The sequence below is a fragment of the Aquarana catesbeiana genome, linkage group LG07, assembly GCF_042186555.1.
Source record: "Aquarana catesbeiana isolate 2022-GZ linkage group LG07, ASM4218655v1, whole genome shotgun sequence".
NCBI classification, from domain to species: domain Eukaryota; kingdom Metazoa; phylum Chordata; class Amphibia; order Anura; family Ranidae; genus Aquarana; species Aquarana catesbeiana.
The window spans coordinates 12,888,863-12,907,477 of NC_133330.1; the positions used below are offsets into that span (position 1 = coordinate 12,888,863).

The 18,615-nt window shown below is 43.4% G+C and overlaps 1 protein-coding gene across 1 annotated transcript; it reads right to left on the bottom strand.

Moving 5' to 3' along the window:
• Nucleotides 1-366: 366 nt before the first annotated feature.
• LOC141102690 (galectin-1-like) lies at nt 367-12,933 on the bottom strand. Its single transcript, XM_073591610.1, has 4 exons — nt 12,780-12,933; nt 6,607-6,665; nt 3,234-3,408; nt 367-930 (listed from the first exon to the last, which is right to left on the bottom strand). Exons 1-4 carry the CDS (start codon nt 12,789-12,791, stop codon nt 787-789), a joined length of 390 nt encoding a protein of 129 aa, XP_073447711.1. The 5' UTR covers nt 12,792-12,933; the 3' UTR covers nt 367-786.
• Between the last annotated feature and the right edge of the window lie 5,682 nt (nt 12,934-18,615).

Below are 18,615 nucleotides of genomic sequence, written 5' to 3' on the forward strand. Positions count from 1 at the left end.
CCGGCCCCCCTAATGTCTGAAGGACCATAAACTGGCCCTTTTTTTGAAAGTTTGGAGACCCCTGCGTCTAATCTACTATCCTTACACTGAGACTAAAGCTGCTCCAGTAACTCCTACCCCCAGCATTGCCCCTGCCCATTCTGGGGTACTACTACATTCACTGCCACAACTACTACCCATACCCTACCACTGCCTATACCGGGCAAATCCACTGCAGCTGCTCTTTTTCTGTATGTAATTTACATAGAGTTGGACTTTGTGACATTTTATTTTTCTCCATGTAATTGTTGAAAGTTTATGGTTAAAGCTTGGAATAAATATCTGTATACAGCTTTCAGTTTGGAGCCAGAAAAAAATTTAATGATATAAAAGATCTGAAAGATTTTTATTGGAAAATATAAGAAAATCAGACAGAAAATGTTGCATTAACACACTTTTGGTTACTGTGTGCCATTTACAAGTAATGCAACAAACCTTCAGCAGGGGGGCGCTATGGAGCAGAGCAAGAAATACAAAGTCATCATCACTAAATAATACATTGATTGGTATGATCAAACACAATAGAGCCCATTGGATTTTTTTTTAAGTGTGGATGAAATTAATTTCTAGTAAATGAAATGAGCAAAGCACAATGTATGTCTACATGAGCAGCAAGAATGCAGATTGGAGAGGGGGGAGGTTACAAAGGAGGATTAAAGAATTTTTTCTTCTCTGTCCACTATGACCATTTCACAGAGCCTGGATATGGACACGTGGGGACAGGCGGCTCCTCTGTTGCGGGATTCTTCATTGTAGTGTGATGGACTTGGACTCAAGTTCATCCACAGATACGTATGTGATCTGTGATATGGGAAAGCGGATTGGAAATGAGAAAGGACTTCCAGAAGGCAATCGTACGGTGATCTTGTCTTGCTCAAATGTGAAGGAAACCTGTAAGAAAAGAGGTGGCACAGTGTCAGCTTGCTGGGCTTTACAAAGGCAATGAGTGTTGGCCGTAGAGACAAAGACTTCACCACCATACTGTTCTTTTCAACACAAATCTTTCCATAAGATGCTATGTGTATGTAACTTATCTTATGTATTCTTCATTTATGTATTGCAGAAAATTGTTAATGGAAAGGAAAAATGGAAGGATGTGCTTCTGTGTCGGAATGATTTAGTGACAGGTCTCTGATGGTGTATCTGTCACCTAGAATAATGAATGGAGCCCTTAGGAGATCAATAGATGTTGGCCAGTTTGCAGTGCCGGTATGCCAGCCATCATCACCCAGGGTTCCTTCAAAGGTTTCTAGGGATCCATTGAGCTGTGGCTGATTAACCTCCCATTTTATGGTGCTTGCTCATTCTGGGGCCCAACACCACTTGGTGGGGCCAGCTTCATGACACCAATGATCTGTTTTGCTGCCTGTAAGGGTGGAATTTTGACCACCACTGTAAGTGGGGAATTCTTACCACTGGCCACCAATGTAAGGGGCATTTTTTTCCACTGACTACCAATGAATTGGTACCTGAACACTTTTCAAGGGTTCCTCTGGGGCAAAAAGGTTGAGAAATGTACCTGGCATGTCATACAGCAGCCTTTTTATTATCCTACCCCTACCACAAACATGCCAAAGGCTCGACTGTGCACTGAGGATCTGGCATTAGACAGTGATGCCTAGGGGGCAGGGCTCATTGTCAAAGGGGGCTGGGCTTAACATTTGATGTTTGTATAATACAAGGGAATGTTATACCTCTCGGTTGTTATATTCAATAATACTGTTTTTGTCTATTATCTGCAGATCGCCATGTACAAACCATGTCTGCAATGTATCTAATTCTTATGCCTATTTCTATACTGATAAAAAAAGAAACAAAAAAAAAACAAAACAACAATCTCCCACTTCCAGGGGCCCCAATACACGCCTGTCCTGATTAAGGACCCCATCTGACACTGTCCCAGCCATGGCTCCAATTCATGTGTCCTTGATAGGGGTCCCATCTACTATGACTGACTTGGGGTAAATGAGAACTGTTGGTGAGAATATCATTATTCTGGGTCAGTTATTTCCTATTCTACCCCATATAGAATTAAGCCTTCTCACTTTTTAGTGTCTGAGGAATTCTGCCCCCAGAGAGAAATGAAAAAGAACAGAGTATTCATTAGCAGTAATATCCATTCCCTGTATCACCCCCAATCACACACACATTGGTATCCCCCCATTTTTCTTTCCTTCACACACTTTTGTAGCTCCTTTGTACTCCTCCCCCTGGCATTCACATTGGATCCTTTCCATTATTCTATCCCCAGCACCGACAATGGCCCCCCCTGTATCCCATCCCCAACACACACATTGGTCTATTCCTGTATCTAATTCCCGACACACACATTGGTCTTTCCATAACAGATTTGTACCATGATGGTGATGAGCTTCAGTTCCCAGTCAGCCCCCCCTCTACTCCCCAGATTGAGCCTTTACAGGGGACCTTATAGTGACATTCCATGTCAGGGATTTCCTGATCCCCATTCCCTCTTCCTATAATAATCGTCTCACAAACAGAAAATTTCCAATAACACACGCATACACAAAATAGAAATGAAATGTTACATGAAAAATTTCACAAGCCAATAATTCTGACAATCAGTGATCTGACCAACAGCAACCATTCACTAGGCGGTATATCATGGCACACAATGGCAGCATGATGGAATCCATTGGATCTTCCTATGTAGGAGGTTCTCATCCTTCATGGAATGAGCTGAAGGGGCGACCATCATGGCAAAGCCTTTATACCCTTCACCTGAGCCATCATTGGCTGCCTACTGAACCTTTCGTGGATGGATATTATTTATTAATTTATTTATTTCAGGTACTTATATAGCGCCTTCAATTTATGCAGCGCTTTACATATACATTGTACATTCACATCAGTCCCTACCCTCAAGGAGTTTACAACCTAAGGTCCCGAACACACATTCATACATATACTAGGGCCAATTTTATGGCTTTTACTAAAACTGGAGAGTGTAAAATCTGGTGCAGCTCTGCAAAGAAACCAATCAGCTTCCAGTTTTTTTTGTCAAAGCTTAATTGAAGAAGCTGAAGTTAGAAGCTGATTGGCTCCCATGCACAGCTGCACCAGATTTTGTACTCTCCAGTTTTAGTAAATAACCTCTCAATGCGTCCAGTATGAACAGTGATATCACTTTACCCCATCCAACATTTGTCCCGCCCCTCCCAGTGTAGACGTACCTTGGTGCTTGATCCCGTCTGGAAGGGAAAGTAGCCTTCCTTCTGCTCATTTCCCCAGGTACCGCCTATCATTGAGTTCAAGACTATTTTGCCCCTGTCTCCACCAGAGTCAAATCGAGCATCAAAGTGTATCACTAAATTCCGACCATTATCTTTTCCCAAGTTTATGGTGAACCTAGAAATACATTAAAAAAACGATTATTTCGCTCAGCTGACCTTGTTGGATATAATACTCGAGTCATAAATTAGTGGTCCTCCCATTGGGTTTCAGAGGGACTTTTGACACTTTTAATGATAGTTCATGATAACAAATTATGTTTACATTTTCCAAAAAATCACCCAAGATATCTGCCCCAACTGTAGATAAAGTGCTTTGAGGTCCCCGGAAAAAAAGTGGCTTAAAAAAATTTGCTGAGCCATAATATTAAAAAAAAATATTAATGAAGTGTACTCCTGTGTTACCAGTAATATGTGTTTATTTCAAACAATCAGTTACAATGTAATTATTACATTGTAGTAGCTGCTGCAAGCACTAAACGATGTTCCCACAACTATGTATCATGTATAATAGAATCAAGTGATGCTGCGCTGCTAATATACATAAAATAACCATAAAATGAGTGAAGTTATGTGCAAAATCTTAACCCAAAAACAATAACGTGCTTCAATATAGAATATTTTCTGAAACTTAATATCTTTAATCCACAATCCCGTGTATATTGTAGTATTTTATACAGTGTGTCCTTATAGATATCCAACAAAGTGAAGTCTGTGCTAATATTGATTGAATCAGTCTAGTGGGCTCCATTTGCAAAGCCGTACGTTTCCCCTTAAAGTTGACGCAAACCCTCCTATCGCTTTAGGCCAAGGAAGCCAATGTGACAGTTAGCATACCTGAAATGTAGGGATGAGCTTTGAGTTCGAGTCAAACTCATGTTCAACTCGAACATCGGCTGTTCGCCAGTTCGCGCGGGGTTTCCCTAAAAAGATCCATACCAGACATGAAGGGTCTGGTATAGATTTTGAGGGGGACCCACGCCATTTTTTAAAAAAATTTTGGCCGGGGTTCCCCTTAATAACCACACCAGACCTGAAGAGCCTGGTATAGAATTCAGGGGGACCCCCCACGCCATTTTTTTTAAATTTTGGTTCGGGGTTCCCCTGTGGGGAATTCCCATGCCATTTTCATCAATGAACTTTTATGTGTATTATCGTACCGACAATTCATTAATAGCCGTGAGTAGTTTTAAATGACTTTTTTTCCTTTGAAATGTCATTTTGCTGTCAGACTGTTCTAAACACGGGAAACATGCGCCCCTTTACAGGGATACTATAGACACCCCCCAGGTACGAAATTTAAAGGAATATGACACTTTTATTGTTTGACTTTAAGCATTATTAAAAATCACTGCTCCCGAAAAAACTGCCGTTTTTAAAACTTTTTTGCATTGATCCATGTCCCCTGGGGCAGGACCCAGGTCCCCAAACACTTTTTATGACAATAACTTGCATATAAGCCTTTAAAATTAGCACTTTTGATTATTCATGTTCGAGCCCCATAGACTTTAACGGTGTTAGCATGTTCAAACAAATTTTTTCTTTTTGAACTGTTCTGGTGCAAACCGAACAGGGGGGTGTTCGGCTCATCCCTACTGAAATGCCGGGAATGTAACTGTTTTTTTAAAAATGTTACATCGATGAGTTTACTTCCACTTTAAAAAATGCTGTAAAATACCGCTCAGTGTTTTTCAAAAAGTTTTTGGACATTCACAAAAAATACACTAATAAACTGGCTGGCATATTTATTTACATTAATAAATAGGCAAGGCATTAAGGAGCAAGTGGCCGCCGTGTCCTTAATAACTGGTGAGTCATCACCTGTCATCGGGGTTCTCCGCTGACAGCTGAATGTAAAAAAAAGAATTTCCGGCAATAAACAAAAACTGATGTGCCCCCCCCCCCTCACCAATCCATATCAGGCCCTTTGGGTCTGGTATGGATTTTTAAGGGAACCCTCACGCAAAATGTTTTTTAAAAAATGCTGTGGTGTCCCCCCAAAATCCATACCAGACCCTTATCTGTGCATGCAGCCCAGCAGGTCATGAAAGTAAGGAAATGAACAAGCCCCCCCTCCTGAACCCTACTTATCCCCCCCCAAAAAGAATGCGTAGTGTAAAAAAAAGATGGAGTTTTTGACAAGTCTTTTATTTAAAAAAAAAAAAAGTAATATAACATTTTAAAAATCCCCCCCCAGTGTAGATCCAACGTCAATCACGACATCACCGCCAATCCGAAAAAAGAAAAAAAAGGAAAAAGTATGCTTCCACCGTCTGACAGTTTTTAAATAACTAAAGGGGCGAGTTTATAAGAAACAAATGCCTCGCTGTGCCATAGAAAGGACTACACTGAGTCAATATCCTGCTAGGGATCTTCTTACAATTTTAGATTTGCAAACTCCTCGTAAGAAAGAACAAAACAGTAATGCTGGAATTCTAATAAGCAAAAGACACATTTATGCAACTTTGGTTCAGGGCACCTACTTTAGGACACCTACCCCTATATATACATCGGAGCACTGGGAGATATACTGAGAGGGTCCCTAGTGGGCAGAGGAAATTGGAGGACCAGCAATTTTGGTGACACGGTGGGTGTCTGTATTTGGCATGAAAGCAATACCGATCATAGATGTTGGGATATCACATCACGGAGAAAAACACACACTTATATAAAAGACTGATTCAACTAAAATTAGCACAGACTTCACTTTGTTGGATATCTATAAGGACATATATAATACCACACGGGATTGTGGATTAAATATATTAAGTTGCAGATAATATTTTATATATTAAGTTTTTGGGTGCAAGACACTTCTTGGATGTAAAAGAGTTTTTTTCTGGTTGGACTGCAAGCTGCAATCCCAACCCTGCGCTGCTCTCTTACTTCTGGATCTCACACAACCTGGCAGCCAGATGCCCCCGGAATAGGCCCAATCTCCGGCCTAGCAGCCCAGGACGTACGGCACACGTCTACCCAGATAACCGTCCAGGTGGCACAGAACATAGATCACCTGACTCCATCCGAATATATAGGTTCTCCCAGCAGGACAAGGGATTTAAGAAAACCCCTGCCCATTGGCTGAGATAAGCGTATACCCATAACCTGACCTTGAGTTGCCCTTCTCATATCTAGTACCACCAAGTACCCGGCCACCTAGAAATCAATAGATCTCTATCGATCGACCAAGATAACTACTCCTGGCAAGTACATTTGTGAGGAGCTCCCTGACTAAACCCCAGAGTGCTACATCAGTATTATACAGAGAGCAGACATATATTGTATAATAAGTAGCTAGGATAGAATCTTCACCTACCTTTTACAGCCATGAGGAATGAAGCCCTCCACATCCACGTGGAAACCAGGTCTAATAGCCTGTATGAGAGAAAGGAGAGAATTATTACACCCTGTATAATAGACAAAGGGGATGATTATTACACCCCGTAAATTAGAGAGAGGGGAGGATTATTACACCCTGTATAATAGAGAGAGGGGATGGTTTTTACACCCCATATAATAGAGAGGGGGGATGATTATTACACCCTGTATAATAGACAAAGGGGATGATTATTACACCCCGTAAATTAGAGAGAGGGGAGGATTATTACACCCTGTATAATAGAGAGAGGGGATGGTTATTACACCCCATATAATAGAGAGGGGGAGGATTATTACACCCTGTATAACAATAATTGCAGTGCTCAGAAATTATAATAAGCATATATTTCACATAAAACACCCATGCAAATTATAATAGTATCTGTATAAGAATATTGAAATGTATTTCAATTGATGTGCGATGACATCACAAGTGCAGAGTGTAAAAGCATTAAGGTGAAAAAACAGGAGGGTTTACAACCCGTTTAAGGAGCTGTTTTCTGTGTGCCCCACTCTATTCTCCCGGGACATTCCAGTGAGCATCAAAGACATAGCTCCCAACTATCCCTGATTTCGAGGGACTGTCCCTGATTTGGAGCAATGTCCCTCTGTCCCTCTTTCCCCCTCATTTGTCCCTCATTTTGGTCTGATCCATATAGATGTATATAAAATGCACTTTTTAGCTTTCAAAAAGTGTTTCCCAGTGCTAAACCTTTCATCCAAATTCTAAATTGCTGCCTTTGTAAATTTTAAAAGCCAATATAAAGGAATGGTAATGGTTTTAAAAAAAGCCCTTGTGGATTTAATTAACTTTTTTTGGGCTAATTCTCCTTTAAGGGGGTGTGGCAGGGGGCATGTCCTATGCCTATATACATTTGCTAGTAGGTGTCCCACATTCCCATCTCAAAATGTTGGGAGGTATGTCAAAGCTGCTGTCCAGCTGCAGGAACCACGGTCTACCAAGACCCTGTGAGCCATAGCTGCTGCTCTACGGTTGAACCTGCATTACCGGACACCATTAAAAGATCATCTGCTTCTGCCTGGCGATCGGTGGACCTCGCAGTGGCACCGACCTGGACCACTGTGTTCCACATCTAACCGACCTTCAGCATCTACCCATCCACCGGTTGGTGTGGGGACCCTGCATCGCTTCCTGTGTGTGTGCATAGGTGTAAACCCAGCCTAACCCTTCACTATAGGATTAAGGTTCCCTGAGTAAAGCTCTTTCTAGCCATAGTCTTCCCACCAGCGAGTCCTCTTTGCATATTCAGTTACTCAGTGTTTACTATTCTCTGCATAATTAAGTGTTATTGCTCATTACTGTTTGCCTTTTTCTTCCTGAAGTTCCTTAATTGTCTGGTGTTCTATCCAACCAACCCTAGATGCTGTTCCAGGGATTGGCTGACTGACCCCCTAAAATCTATTGTTTGCCTTATATTGACAATACAGAAATCTTCTGTGTTCAGTTTACATTGTTACATTGAATGCAAACAAAAGAGATTTACTGTCTCTTAAAAAGAACTGGGGAGAGAGGGTTAGGGCAAGGACACCCTAATGCCCTGTACACACGATAGGATTTTCCGACAACAAAATCCATGTTTTTTTCCCGACGGATGTTGGCTCTAACTTGTCTTGCATACACACGGTCACACAAATCTTGTCAGAAATTCCAAACATCAAGAACGCGGTGACGTACAACATGTACGATGAGCCGAGAAAAATTAAGTTCAATAGCCAGTGCATATCTTCTGCATGATTCCGAGCATATGTGGAACTTTGTGCGTCGGAATTGTGTACACACGAGCGGAATTTCCGACAACGGATTTAATTGTCAGAAAATTTGACCTGTACCCACCCCAATGTGCACATCCAGAAACACTATACCAACCACTGCCCACACCCAGCAACACTATACCCACCACTACCCACACCCAGCAACACTATACTCACCACTACCCACACCCAGCAACACTATACCAACCACTACCCACACCCAGCAACACTATACCAACCACTACCCACACCCAGCAACACGATACTCCCCACTACCTACACCCAGCAACACTATACCCACCACTAGCCACACCCAGCAACACTATACGGACCACTACCCCACACAGCAACACTATATTCACCACTACCCACACCCAGCAACACTATACCCACCACTACCCACACCCAACAACACTATACCCACCACTACCCACACCCAGCAACACTATATTCACCACTACCCACACCCAGCAACACTATACCCACCACTACCCACACCCAGCAACACTATACGGACCACTACCCCACACAGAAACACTATATTCACCACTACCCACACCCAGCAACACTATACCCACCACTACCCACACCCAGCAACACTATACCGACCACTACCCACACCCAGCAACACTATACCCACCACTACCCACACCCAGCAACACTATATTCACCACTACCCACACCCAGCAACACTATACCGACCACTACCCACACCCAGCAACACTATACGGACCACTACCCCACACAGAAACACTATATTCACCACTACCCACACCCAGCAACACTATACCCACCACTACCCACACCCAACAACACTATACTCACCACTGCCAACACCCAGCAACACTATACCCATCACGGACCACACCCAGCAACACCATACCAACCACCAACCACACCCAGCAACACTATACCAACCACTAACCACACCCAGCAGCACCATACTCACCACTACCAACGTCCAGTAACACTATACCAACCACTGCCCACACACAGCTACACTATACCCACCACTGCCTACATTCAACAGCGCTATATAAACCACTGCCCATCGACCCAACACCAAGTATTTCCCTTACCCAGAAACACTATACCAATCACTGCCCTCACCCAGCAGCACTATACCAACCACTGCCCACATCAGAAAACCCTACACCCACCCCAATGCTCACATCTAGCAATACTATACCAACCACTGCCCACAATGTGAAACACTAAACCAAACACTTCCCATGCCCAGCAACTCTATACCCACCACTGCTCACACCCAGCAACACTATAACTACCACTGCCCTCACCTAGCAGCCCTATGCCCACAGCCAGCAACCGTATACCTACCACTGTCCAAACTCATCAACCTTTTACCAGCCTATGCTCTCACCCAGCAACACTATAGCAACCACTACCCACACCTAACAGCACTATATGCACCATTGCCAACACCCATCAACTATATACAACAACTGACAACACCCAGCAACACTATACCCATCACTATCCACACCCAGCAGCACTATACTCATCACTACCCACACCCAGCAACACTATACCCACCAATACCCATACCCAGCAACACTAAACCCATAACTCTACACACCCAGCAACACTATACCCACCACTACCCACACCCAGCAACACTATACCCACCACTAACCATACCCAGCAACACTATACCCACCACTACCCACACCCAGCAACACTATACCCACCACTACACCTACCCAGCAACACTATACCCACCACTAACCACACCCAGCAACACTCTACCCACCACTACCCACACCCAGCAACACTATACCCATAACTACCCACACCCAGCAACACTATACCCAGCACTACCCACACCCAGCAACACTGTACCCACCACTACACACACCCAGCAACACTATACCCATAACTACCCACACCCAGCAACACTATACCCAGCACTACCCACACCCAGCAACACTGTACCCACCACTACACACACCCAGCAACACTATACCCATAACTACCCACATCCAGCAACACTATACCCATCACTACCTACACCCAGCAACACTATACTCACCTCTACCCACACCCAGCAACACTATACTCACCACTACCCACACCCAGCAACACTATACTTACCACTACCCACACCCAGCAACACTGTACCCATAACTACCCACACCCAGCAACACTATACTCACCACTATCCACACCCAGCAACACTGTACCCATAACTACCCACACCCAGCAACACTATACCCACCACTACCCACACCCAGCAACACTATACCCACCACTACCCACACCCAGCAATACTATACCCACCACTAGCCACACCCAGCAACACTATACCGACCACTAGCCACACTCAGCAACACTATACCGACCACTACCCCACCCAGCAACACTATACCGACCACTACCCCACCCAGCAACACTATACTCACCTCTACCCACACCCAGCAATACTATACCCACCACTACCCACACCCAGCAACACTATACTCACCTCTACCCACACCCAGCAATACTATACCCACCACTACTCACACCCAGCAACACTATACTCAGCACTACCCACACCCAGCAACACTATACCCACCACTACCCACACCCAGCAACACTATACCCACCACTACCCACACCCAGCAACACTATACCCACCACTACCCACACCCAGCAACACTATACCCACCACTTCCCACACTCAACAACACTATACCCACCACTTCCCACACCCAACAACACTATACTCACCACTATCCACACCCAGCAACACTATACCCACCACTACCCAAACCCACCAACACTATACTCACCTCTACGCACACCCAGCAGCACTATACTCACCACTACCCACACCCAGCAACACTATACCGACCACTACCCACACTCAGCAACACTATACCGACCACTACCCACACCCAGCAACACTATACCCACCACTACCCACACCCAGCAACACTATACTCACCTCTACCCACACCCAGCAATACTATACCCACCACTACTCACACCCAGCAACACTATACTCAGCACTACCCACACCCAGCAACACTATACCCACCACTACCCACACCCAGCAACACTATACCCACCACTACCCACACCCAGCAACACTATACCCACCACTACCCACACCCAGCAACACTATACCCACCACTTCCCACACTCAACAACACTATACCCACCACTTCCCACACCCAACAACACTATACTCACCACTATCCACACCCAGCAACACTATACCCACCACTACCCAAACCCACCAACACTATACTCACCTCTACGCACACCCAGCAGCACTATACTCACCACTACCCACACCCAGCAACACTATACCGACCACTACCCACACTCAGCAACACTATACCGACCACTACCCACACCCAGCAACACTATACCCACCTCTACCCACACCCAGCAACAATATACTCACCACTGCCCACATCCAACAGCGCTTTATGCACCACTGCCCACAGTCATCAACCCAACACCAAGCATTTCCCTTACCCAGCAACACTATGCCAACCACTGCCATCTCCCAGCCAAACTATGTCAACCACTGCCCACACCCAGCAACCGTATACTCTTTAATGCCCACATCCAGCAGCACAATACCAATCACTGCCCACAATGTGAAACACTAAACCAAACACTTCCCAAACTCAGCAACACTATACCCACCACTGTCCACACCCAGGAGCACTATACCAACCACTGCCCACATCAGCAAACCCTGTACCCACCCCAATGCCCACATCCAGAAACACTATACCAACCACTGCCATCACCCAGCAAAACTATACCAACCACTGCCCACACCCAGAAACCCTATACCCTTGAATGCCCACACCAGGCAACACTATACCCACCACTGTCCAAACCCATCGACCTTATACCAGCCTATGCCCTCACCCAGCAATACTATACCAACCACTACTCATACTCAACAGCACTATGCACCATTGCTAACACCCATCAACTTTACACAACAACTAACAGCTCCCAACAACACTATTCTAACCACTGCCCACACCCAATGGCCCTATACCCACCAATGCCCCTACCCAGTAGCACTATACCAACCACACCCAGCAAGCTATGCCCCCCACTGTCCCCACAGAGCAAACACTATACACATCAATACCAACAGGCAGCAACCCTATACTAACCTATTCCCACACCCAGCAACCCTACACCAACCTATGTCCACACCAAGAAAACCTATACCCACGACTGTCCTCTCCCAGCAACACTATACCAACCACTGCCCACACCCAGCAGCACTACACCCACCACTGCTTACAGTCCACAGAACCCATTTGTTCAGCTTTTGCAGCTTCTTTCAGTGCTCATACTCACTTTATCTGCCATCCTGCTTCCTTATCAGACGCCACCCAGGTGTACTTCAGTTAATGCAGGAAGATCTTCAGTGACCCCCAAATTCGTTAGAGACCAAATAAGACACAGGGAAACGAGCTGGAGAGTGTTCATAAGATCTCTGACATTTACTGAATACCACAGTGCCTTATATGCAAAAGAAAGAAGGGAGGAGCCGTGTTTTAATGCATATGTTTCTAAAAGTTAAACAAACTCAGTATTTTCTTATCATGATTAAAACTGCTGAATTTAGTATAACAAGAACTATTTTGATGATTTTGCTTATACAACAGGCTGCTTGACTAGATAACAAGAATTATCTAATGACTATTGCTGACACAAATTTGGCTTATCCACAATATCTCATAGGGTGTGTTTCTATGCAAACCTTTAAGCTGATTATGGCAAAACACAAACACACACAGCAAAATGTTCACTTCTACTGTATATAAAATGGAAGAGAATCTTTAAGATGAAGTCACAGTTGTTTATACATTCTATTACACACCTCTACCCCTTCATATATAGGAGGTCTACTAAAGGTGGAACCAGTCATGTTGAAGGGATTACCCAGCCCACTGCTCCCTGGACTGGGAATTGTTCCAGAACCGCTCATTACAGAGAACTAATGAAATATAAATGAGAACTAATAAATAGTGGATATGGTGTGATTAAGCATGGGTCATCCATCGTCACTCTGCTGGGATCTCACCACTCACCACAAACAGTAGGGGGCAAAAGATGACTTTCCTCAAAGTCATTTCTACAACACAAAGTGGGTCATTTACTATAGCGCCACGGCGCTAATTCACGCAAATTGCCGTGAATTAGTGCTAATTCGCAGCAATTTAGCGCAAATTAGCGCTAATAGCGCTAATTCGCGCTAAAACAGTATTCCCTATAGCGCTGGTGAGAAAATACTCCCAAAATCGAATTTACTATAGTTCCCTGAAACCAAATAGTGCCCAAACCCTTATGCCCCGTACACACGGTCGGACTTTGTTCGGACATTCCGACAACAAAATCCTAGGATTTTTTCCGACGGATGTTGTCTCAAACTTGTCTTGCATACACATGGTCACACAAAGTTGTCGGAAAATCCGATCGTTCTAAACGCGGTGACGTAAAACACGTACATGGGGACTATAAACGGGGCAGTGGCCAATAGTTTTTGTGCCTTTATTTATTCTGAGCATGCGAGGCACTTTGTCCGTCGGATTTGTGTACACACGATCGGAATTTCCGACAATGGATTTTGTTGTCGGAAAATTTTATATCCTGCTCTCAAACTTTGTGGGTCGGAAAATCTGATGGAAAATGTGTGATGGAGCCTACACACGGTCGGAATTTCCAACAACAAGGTCCTATCACACATTTTCCGTCGGAAAATCCGACCGTGTGTACGGGGCATAACTCTGCTAAAACCTGGAGAATTGCACATGGAAATAATGTTTAGAGCATGATATAATTGCCTAAATGGTACTGAAATATGCGGTATATTATTCAAAGATAATTTGCTTTTAAACTGTGTGAAAAAGTGATTTCTACACTAAAATATCTTTAAAAGTCTGAAAAGTGAAAAATTCCCCGTTTTGGACAACTAGGTGCCAGCACAACTGAGCATGCTCAGACCTGAAAATAACTCTCATTTTAACTCAAGTGTCTTTTTTACCCGGAGCTATAGTAAATACCAAAATGAGAGCTAATTAGAGAACATTTTTTGGAAGTTAAAATCTGCTCTAATTTAGTCCAAATGAAGTTTCAGTCATTGATTCTAATGGAACAATTCTAACTTTCACAAAAAAACCTTTTAATGTTGAGATGAAATGTATCTTTCTGGGAAATAAATTTTCCTTTGCAACATTGTTGCTTCTACTTAAAATATTTTGATTTTAAGAATACTAGAATGTGGAATGTTCTGATGTTTTGGTAAAATATATTTTTCTCTGTCACTTTCACTTATTACTCTTCATCTCACAACAACCTTCACCCCAAACTCACACAGGTGTCCTTATAATCCACAAACAATACCATTGCTGATGCAAATTTAAAATGAATCACATTTTTTTGTGATTTTTATTATTTCCAAATATTCATAATTTGAGCCCAAAAAATGTGATATGTGTACCAACATCAGAAAGCAAAATGTAATTCCCCAAAATTTGAGGGTAATATTCTACTCTCACCCACAAAAAAACACCAAATATCACAGAATAAATCAAGAAGAATAACTCTTGAGTAATGTAATTCCATCACCTGTATGTCCATAAAAATGCAGTATTTATGTGTAGTTATGTGTATTTATGTGTAGTTATGTATAGGAGGATCTCACATGTGGCAGCTCTGTGGCTTAGAGGTTAGAATTTCTGCTTAGTATCCCTGAGTGTCTGGGTTCAAATCCCAAACATTCTGCTTGATGTAGAGAAGTTGTCTCATCTCCCAGGTCCTATAACTATGTCTAAATGTAGTAGTTATGTGTAGGAGGGTTCCACCATCATTGTAAGTCTTTTCCAGGTACACTATTTAGCCCAAAGTATTGGGATGCCTGCCTTTACACACACATGAACTTTAATGGCAGCCCAGTCTTAGTCCGTAGGGTTAAAATTTGATTTGTCCCACCCTTTGCAGCTAGAACAGCTTCTGGGAAGGCTGTCCACAAGGTTTAGTGTGCCTATGGGAATGTTTGATCATTCTTCCAGAAGTGCATTTGTGAGGCCAAGCACTGATGTTGGATGAGAAGGCCTGGCTCGCAGTCTCTACTCTAATTCAGCCAAAGGGTGTTCTATCGGGTTGAGGCCAGGACTCTGTGCAGGCCAGTCAAGTTTCTCCACCCCAAACTTGCTCATCCATGTCTTTATGGACCTTGCTTTGTGCACTGGTGTGCAGTCATGTTGGAACAGGAAGGGGCTTTCCTCAAACTGTTCCCACAAAGTTGGGAGCATGAAATTGTCCAAAATGTCTTGGTAAGCTGATGCCTTAAGAGTTCCCTTCACTGGAACTAAGAGACTAATCCCAACCCCTGAAAAACAACCCCACATCATAATCCCCCCTCCACCAAATCATTTGGACCAGTGCACAAAGCAAGGTCCATAAAGACATGGATGAGTGATTTTGGGGTGGAGGAACTTGACTGGCCTGCACAGAGTCCTGACCTCAACAGAACACCTTGGGGATGAATTAGAGAGGAGACTGTAGGTTCAGGCCTTCTCGTCCAACATCAGTGCCTGACCTCACAAATGCACTTGGAAGAATGGTCAAACATTCCCATATACACAATCCTAAACCTTGTGGACAAGAAGAGTTGAAGCTGTTATAGCTGCAAAGGGTGGGCCAAATGAGTTTTGAATCCAATGCTAATACTGGGATGCCATTACAGTTCATGTGTGTTTAAAGGCAGGTGTCCCAATACTTAGACCAATATATTGTGTATTGCTTGTGACACTGAGCATGGCTATGGACTTAGGGCTGGTTCACACCACAGAGATGCAGCAAACATGTGTGGGGCTACCTGGTGGCTAAGTGGGTAGCAGCTCTGTCCAGCAGCACCTGGGATGTTGGTTCAATTCCCCAACATGCTTGTAAATTAATGTAAATTTTTTTCTGCTGGTAAAATAAAAGTACATTATTGAGCTTTGTTGTTTTTTTTTTTATTCTGCTTTTCACTTTAATTTTTGTGGGTGGTGCGGTTTTGGGAAAGTGCAATATCTCTTATATTTTATTTCAATATGTATTTGTGCACCAAAAAACTAATCTCTTTGCCCTGGTTCACATTGATGCTACTTTGAAATCGCGCTACTTCACTTGAAGTAGCACGATTTCAAAGTAGCAAGGTCAGCATGATTTCAGGTGCGACTTAATAGACATCCGTGTGGCTTCATACACAAATGTCTTCAGCATGCCCAGGGACTGTGAGGGCATAAGGGGGCGGGGTCACCGCCTATATAAGCCATAGCAGAGCGCACAGAGAGCATTCCAGCTGGAGAGAGCGTCGTGTCAACATTGGAAGAAAAGAAGAAGGAAGAAGGCAGAAGGCAGAAGTCCGGGCCACTGCTAGCAATAGAGCTATAGAAGATAGCGGAGGAGCCGGCAGAAGATCAGGACACCGGGAGGAGACGCCTGTTGCCTAAGAAAGGAAAATTTATAGATCACACACAGTGCACACAAAGAGAGGCACAGTTGCTACGAACAATTTCAATTCTCAAAGGACAGGTGGCTGGGGCTAGCAGATGTGAACATGCTAATGCTACGGCACCTACTTGTGCCTATAAAATAGGGGACACAGAGGAATATGAAAAGTACTGGGGAGGTGAAGATATGGGTCCTAATTCTACTTTTCCTGTGGCGATGGGAGAAATCGCTGAGCCACAGGAAAATCGAGAATGCACCATGGTCACAGACCCACTAAACAATGGGGGCCAGCTATCCACAAATGAGGAGCAAGACAAGTTCCCCATCATGGGTAGGATCCAGACCCTCTCCTCTCCTGAAGGAAATCAAACACGTTTGGGGTTTGATAGTAAAGGAAATGAGGGGATTTCAGAGGTATATCCAATTCAACCAGTAAAAACCCTCAAGAGTGTGGCTGCTTTCACTCACAAAATTAAAACTAATGAACACATTCCACACACAACCAATGTACAACAGAGCTGTGAGCTCTTAGATGGGCGAAGGCCTAGTGGCCAGGTTAAGGCATCTTCCAGCCCAGGGCAGCGTGTGCAATCTACACATACCATAGATTGTAATGCAACCAGGTTGAGTCTTTCTAGAGACAACAGGAAGTTATCTCCTCCTGGAGAAGTTGTTAATTTCAACAACTCATTAAAAGGTGAGAGCTCTTTTGTAAATACCCCTAGACCTCTTAGGAAGACAGGAAAAGTGGTTAATCAAGTTGGAGCCATGGAATATTTGCGGCCTAAAACCACACCAGTTGTTAAGAGATGCTTTAATACTTTACAAAAGATAAAGTGCTACACGTGTGGGTTATGGGGGCATATTTCGCAGTTTTGTTTGTCTTCTGGGAAAAAGTTATTTAAACACAAGCAATATACAACCAAGAGGCGTGATGTGGAAGTATACTCACCGCGCTGGGGTGAAGGGCCTAGGAAATATGAAAATGCAAAATCATACATCCCTTCCTCAACTATTAAAGCCGAAAATGAGGCTTTACAGCAGGAGATTAGGCAAATTAAACAGGAACGGGATGAGTTTGTGAAAGAATTCCAATCCTTTAAAAGAAACGTTATTGACTCCTTGAATTGGAAAAATGGAGGGAGTAATTTGTCCATCGAGAAACAAACCACTACACTAAAGCCGGGGTGGCAATACAATATATAAGTTATGTTATAGAGTTCTATGGCATTTAAGTGTCACTATATCCAGACAGGAATGTTATGGACCATTTACCAATATACACGTATGAATGATGTATTGTTTGCTTTAAATAAAGTTAAAGAGAAAAAAGAGGGGGATAGAGTTAATAACTGTTTTCTACAAGTTTTTTTTCAGGTTAAGTGAGTTCCTGAAAATAAATGTACATATAAAGCAGCTGTATTGTAGGTTGCTGTACATATGCGTAAAATACGCGCCTAACAAAGGTAAGGTGTAACAGTCCATTGTGTTGGTTTTTCTTTCTCTCTCTTCTTTCCTTTGTATTCTCCCAGAGGCCTGAAACTCCTAGCTTTTCATTTGTAATTAACAAAGCTCTATCCACAATGTATGGGTTCAATCTAAATGAATGTGTGTGTCTGAGTGATGGAATGCATGGGTATGAACTGTCCATATGTAAAGAAAGATTTTTTTTTTTGTAGGGGTGTACATT

Excerpts from the sequence above, each read along its gene's own strand:
- LOC141102690 (XM_073591610.1), bottom strand. Across the intron at positions 3,409-6,606 it reads ATTCCTCATGGCTGTAAAAG|GTTCACCATAAACTTGGGAA; the intron begins GTAGGTGAAGAT and ends ATGTATTTCTAG. Across the intron at positions 931-3,233 it reads AGACGGGATCAAGCACCAAG|GTTTCCTTCACATTTGAGCA; the intron begins GTACGTCTACAC and ends CTTTTCTTACAG.